Raw genomic sequence first — 5,657 nt, 5'->3', positions numbered from 1 at the left:
ACTGGCTTCCTGTCCACTCCTGGGGTCAGCAGCAGCTCCTGCCCTCAGAGGTCCAGGGGCCTCTACACTCCCCGGGGGTCCCCCAATCCTTTTTAGTCTTTTAACCCAAGCGGTGTGGTTGCATTAAAGATGGTGGGTGGGTGGCCCCAAAAGCCTTTCGGTGCACCACTGCCTGCCCTCCGGGGCCCCTCCAGGGCCTTGCTCTGCCTGCCCTCCTGTTGCTCTCCTGCCTTCAGCCACAGGCTGCCTGCTCCTTCAGGATGGTGGCATGGAGGTCTCCTGCCCCCCTCAAAAAAACCCTTATCCATGCAGGTTTCAGCACAACACCTCAGCCCCCAGGCCCTGTTATCACGAAGCCCAAGTCCCTGTCCCTGAAGTTACACCACCTCTCCCTGCTTAGCCCATCTCCATTGCCTTCTCCTTCCTCCTGTAAGCCCCTCAGGGCAGAGACCTGCCTTCCCATTTTTCAAATAGTGCCATGTGCACAGATAGCACTATTCACAGAAGGCATCTTGGAACGGACCATCCAAAGCCACCTTCGGGCGCCGCGTCAGAGCATCGGTCTCTCCAGTCCAGTCCGCCTACCCGGCCCCGGACTGGCAGGCACTCTCCGAGGCACCGATCCCACTCCTGCTCTCAGAGATCTCTTTTCCCTGCAGCTCCCAGAGGCTGAACCTGGGACTTTGGGTCTCTCATTGCTCCAAATTCAGCAGTCCTTGCACCAGCTTTCAAGTTTGTTTGTTTGAAAGCCAACTACCAGGAGACTTGACCAGAGATCCCCCTCATCCACCACCCCCCGCACTGCATAACATGCTTTTTGGCCCTCAGTGGCCAGCCACACACCCAGGACAGAACACCCGGAGAGCAGAGCCAGGGCAAGCCCAGGCCCGAGAAGCATCTTCTGCATCAAGCTGCCACATTCAGGCCTCTGCATCCTTCCCCTTCGGGGAGCCTCAGAGCAGCACACAACTGTCACTGACACACACCCCCCACAAGAAGCTAAAGGTCTTTTATTTTTGTCAAACAACTTCCAAAAAGGAAGAAAAGGTTTCTTTTGTTTAAGAACAGACAGATAGATCTTTGGTGTCACTTTAAAAAAAAAAAAAGGAGAGTGAAGACAGACAAAGGGGAGAAGAACTTGGTGCAATGCCACACACACACACACACACACACACACACAGGGCATCCATGCAGGCAACCAAGGAAAGAGGAAGGAGGAGAGAGTACAAGGGTTGCCATGGTACAAACGAAGGCACAATCCAGTATGAACAGCAGATACTATTTACAGCCAGAGCGCTAAGGTGGCGCTCAGCTCCTACTCCCAGGGAGACCCAGCCACACACACAGGCCAGCAATCCAAGACCCCAGAGGCTCCTGCTCCACGCAAGTCCACAGGCAGGAAGCCGCAGCTCCAGGCCTCTCACCAAGGTCTCCAGACCGAGTCTGCAGGGAGTGAAGGGGCGCCAGAGCCAGGAGACAGGGCTGCGGAGGTGGCGGCGGCGGCGGCAGCAGCAGCGGTGGCGGCAGCAGGGGGCATCCCCGAGCCCACTCCCCCGCTGGCGTAGAGGGGGATGACAGCGTTGCCATGGGGCGCAAAGGCCGTGTTGGGGATGAGGAAGGCAAACTGCCCGTCGGAGGCAGGCACCAGCTGGAAGCCTCCGTAGACCTGGGCGGCGCTTTCCCCAGCGGGGCTGCCCAGCTTGCAGGGCACCGCGTTGCCAGCAGGGGGTGCGGCGGCGCCAGTGGGGATTTGCACCAGGGGCTGCCCAAAGGAGGGGCCATGCGGGGCCCCGGGGGGAGGGGGTGGCGGCTGCGGCGGCTGCGGGGGAGGGTAGTTCATGGCGTTGATCTGACTCATGCAGCTGGCCAGGTGTCCAAGCAGGCGCGTCCGGACCTCCGTGTTGACCCCCTCGCAGGTGGAGAGGAAGCGGGTCACCTCGTTCACACACTCGTTGAAGCCGGCCCGGTACTTGCCCAGCACGGTGGGGTCTGTGCTCAGAGCAGCTGCAAGAGAGGAAGGCAAGAAGCGGCTGACTGTCGGGAAGAGACTCCCGTGCCCCACTCGGGGTGGGGTGGGGTGGGGTGGGGCTGCTCTCTTCCAGGGCCTTCCTCCTGTCTACCTAGCTGGCGCGTGAGGGGGGCCATACAGAGCCACAGCCCCAGCCCTTGAGGGGAGGCTCCTCTCCTCCCCAGAGGGAAGTCACCCGGCTGAGCTCAGGGAGAGCACCCCTCCTCTCTCTGTCCAAGGCACACACGCAGGAAGAGAAGACAGGAGCTCCCCCAGGGAGGATCGGCGGGCAGGTGGGCGGGCAGGCGGAGACAACTCTCTAATCCCTCAGCAGCACGATGAGGAGGACCCCTCCCTCCACTGGCTGCTCGTCCCCTCCCTGTCCCATCACCCCCCCACCTGCCTGCAAGCCTCCCTTCTCCACACCCCCCCCACCGCTGCTTTTCTGGAACAGCAACAACTTGGGAGTTGTGGCCATAAGTAATAGGCCAAGCCTGGGAAAGCAGTCAGGAAAATGCAGCCTGAATGGCATTCAAAGCCACAGGCGGAAGTCTGGAAGAGACCACCTGGGGCAGGCAGGGGAGGACCCCCGCCCGGCCACTCACCAGTCATCTGGACCCGCTGCAGGCTCCGCAGATGCTTGACTGTCATTTCTAATATGTCCGCCTTCTCCAGTTTCGAGTGCCGGGAACTCTGCAAAGCAAAGGAAGAGGAGGAGGCGCGTCAGAGTGGGGGCAGCTCGGGCATGGGAAGGCACGTGGGGGTGGCTGGTCCCATGATGTCAAGGGGGGGCTGCAATGCAGCTGTGCAGCTCCCCCGCCTGGCTCTAGTGCCAGAGATTCCAGAAGAGAGACCACAAGGCAGGGTGCTTCCCCTCCCGCCCTCCCTCCCTCCCAAAGATGCACAAGAGGGGCAGGCAGGTGCCCTCTCCCGGCTCACAGCACAGCAGCGCAGGAGGGATCCACCTGGCGGACCCACACCTCAGCCGCCCCAAAGCTACCAAACTCTCAGTGCACTTTGTCCCGAGCCGAGCGCCTCAGAAACCAGGAGGCCGACAAGGAGCTTGAATAACTACTCTATGAAACGCATCAAGCACAGCCAGGGGAGCCTGCCTTGCAGGGCCGTTGTTGTGCAGATAGTGGCCTTCCGGGTGGCAGGGAATAGGAGGTATTCTGGCAACAACAACACCCATTTTGTCCAAGGGCTCTCTGGGAGGCCGGGTAGATTGGTCGTGTGCATCCTCGCCTTTCGCGTCCTGGGGCGGTTCAGAGAGGTCCCTACACACGCGCGCCGAGCTCCCGGGCGTGTAGCCGGGCTCCCTTCCCAGGAAAAAAGGCGCGGGCCCTCTGGAGCGGGTGGCGGGGCAAGGGCGACCCCAGGGCCCCTCCCTGCCACTTACATCCTTCTTGAGGGCGTCCAGGATGAGGGTCTTCAGCTGCCCCAGGCTCTCGTTGATCCGCGCCCGCCGCCTCTTCTCCATGATGGGCTTGGACGACTGCAAGGGAGGCAGGGAGGGAGGGAGGGAGAGCGAGCCAGCGTCAGCCCCTGCCCCGCCAGCGAGAGGCGCGGCCCGAGCCCAGCCACGCGCAACCCTCCCGCGCGGCGCCGCAGCCGGCCCGCCGGCTCTCTCGTTACCTTCCGGTGGTCCGAAGCCGTGCGGGGCTTGTCCGGCGTGGCGTGCACGCTGGCCGGGGTGGCCGCCACTGGCGACGAGGAGGTCTTCTCCATCAGGTCCGCCGGCATCCTGGCCCCCGAGGAGGAGGCGGCGGCGGCGCGCCCCAGGCTCGCCTGCTGGTAGCGGACCCCAATGGTGAGCCTCGCCCGCCGCCGAGCGATCCGATGCAGGGCAGAGGCACCGGCGACACTGGCAGCCTGCTGGGTGCACAGACGCGCGTCGGGCCGGCGTCAGCTGAGCTGCAATCCTGAACCGCCGTCGCGGCGGGGGAAAGGGAGAAGAACGAGGAGGAGGAGGAAGGCGGCACTGCCGCTACCGGTTCTCGAGACCGCTTGCGCGCGGACTGAGCAGACACGCGGTCTAGACTCGGCGGTGGCGCTCGCTCGCTCGCCTGCCTGCCTGCCTGCAGCGCCTGTCGGAGCGCTCGCCCTGCGCGGCCGGCGAAATCCCGGCCGGCTCCCTGCCTGGCGGCCGCTATTTATAGCCTGCGCTGCACGCGAACGGCTCGTGTGAAACTTCCCAAACTTTCTTTCCCACAGTGACTTTCAGCCAATGGGAGAGGGAGGCACGCGGCCCCGCTCGTGGACGGCGCCCACCCATTGGCTGCCTGGCACAACGACCGGCGGCCAATGGCGCACGCCTGGGCTCCGGGCACCAGAGGCCGTCCTGTCAATCAAGCGCCCTCTTTAACCCTTGCCGCGCTGCAAGCCACCACTACAGCTGAGACTGCCGCCGCCGCCGCGGTTGTCCGGGAGGCTGGCTCGGGCTTGTGGCGCTCGCCCGCCCGCCCTTTCCCGGCCTCTGCTTGCGAGTTCTTCCTCTCCTAGAAATATACTAAGGGACGGGGTGTCTGATTTTGAAAGGGTCAAGTAAGATCGCCGGCCACGAGAGGGTCGTCGGTCCAAGACTCAAGGGGGAGACCCTCCGCAAAACGCTCTTGGGAGCTGGAGGAGCGGGGCCATTTGGCCAGGGGTGGAAGCGGCTGAAGCAGACCCCGCCGCCGCCGCCTCCCCGCCCGCTCTCCAGCAATAATGCAGGCTGCAGGCAAGGCGGAGGGTCAACAGAGGCGGCGAGCCGGCCTCAAGGCAGGGGCGGCAGCGGCAGGGCTCTCGCGTGTGGGTCGCCGTCAGGAGCCCGCAGCAGCGCCCCCGCCCCGACGAGGGTGGAGGTGTCGGGAGAGTTCCGAGAGGGGCGGGGCGGGGGGGGCGTAAGAGAGGTAGTCCCCTCCTTGCCCTAGCAAGCGCACCGTGAGCGAGCGAGCGAGGACGCGGCGCGCAGGGAGGAGGGAAGAAGGGGAGCTGCCCGCGGGGCCTGGAGCCCGAGCACGTGTCGGGAAGCTTCATTGCCGCCGCTGCCCGCGAAGGGTTAGGGAGCGAGGGGCGGGCGGTGTGCTGCTTGGCTTGGCGCGGCCGGCGGCGGCGGCTTGGACGGAAGCAAGGAGAGAGGGGGGCCGGCCGCCGCCGCAGCAGCTGCCGCCTCAGAGCCTGGGAAAACCCCGCCTTTCAGGGCGGGAAGTCAGGAATGCGGCCGGCTTCTTCCAGGCCAGGGAAGGGAAGAGGGCACGAGGTGGAGGGGACCCTGCCTGGCCTGCTCCACACCCCCAGCCGCCCCGCTCCTCCACCCGGCTTCCAGGGACCCCGGCTCGGGGCGGGGGGGGGGGGGGGGCTTGCAGCTGCCGGTGCCTGGCAAAGGGAGAACGGGGGGGGGGGGCGATCTCAGTGCCCCCCGCCCCCAACACAACAGCAGCTTCGCCGAGTAACGCGGCGCTGCCTTGCCTGGCCCGGACTGGGGGACACTGGGCTGGAGGGCAACCTTCCTCTGCAAGCAGCAGCAGCAGCAGCAGCAGCAGCAGCAGCAGCAGCGGGACCCCTGGCAGAGAGGCCGACTCGTTGCTCCCCAAATCGGGGCGGGGGGAGAGGCTGGCCTCGGTGCTTTGATTGACCGCCTTGGAAGTCCTTGCAGCAAACTTTGGGT

The 5,657-nt window shown here is 64.8% G+C and overlaps 1 protein-coding gene across 1 annotated transcript; it reads right to left on the bottom strand.

The window, feature by feature from the left end:
• Positions 1-994: 994 nt before the first annotated feature.
• HES1 (hes family bHLH transcription factor 1) lies at positions 995-4,366 on the bottom strand. Its single transcript, XM_053304808.1, has 4 exons — positions 3,644-4,366; positions 3,408-3,503; positions 2,614-2,701; positions 995-2,004 (listed from the first exon to the last, which is right to left on the bottom strand). The coding sequence occupies exons 1-4, from the start codon at positions 3,749-3,751 to the stop codon at positions 1,421-1,423; spliced, it is 876 nt and encodes a 291-aa protein (XP_053160783.1). The 5' UTR covers positions 3,752-4,366; the 3' UTR covers positions 995-1,420.
• Between the last annotated feature and the right edge of the window lie 1,291 nt (positions 4,367-5,657).

The sequence above is a fragment of the Hemicordylus capensis genome, chromosome 3 (genome assembly GCF_027244095.1).
Source record: "Hemicordylus capensis ecotype Gifberg chromosome 3, rHemCap1.1.pri, whole genome shotgun sequence".
NCBI lineage: Eukaryota > Metazoa > Chordata > Lepidosauria > Squamata > Cordylidae > Hemicordylus > Hemicordylus capensis.
This window is presented reverse-complemented; position numbering and strand designations above follow the sequence as displayed.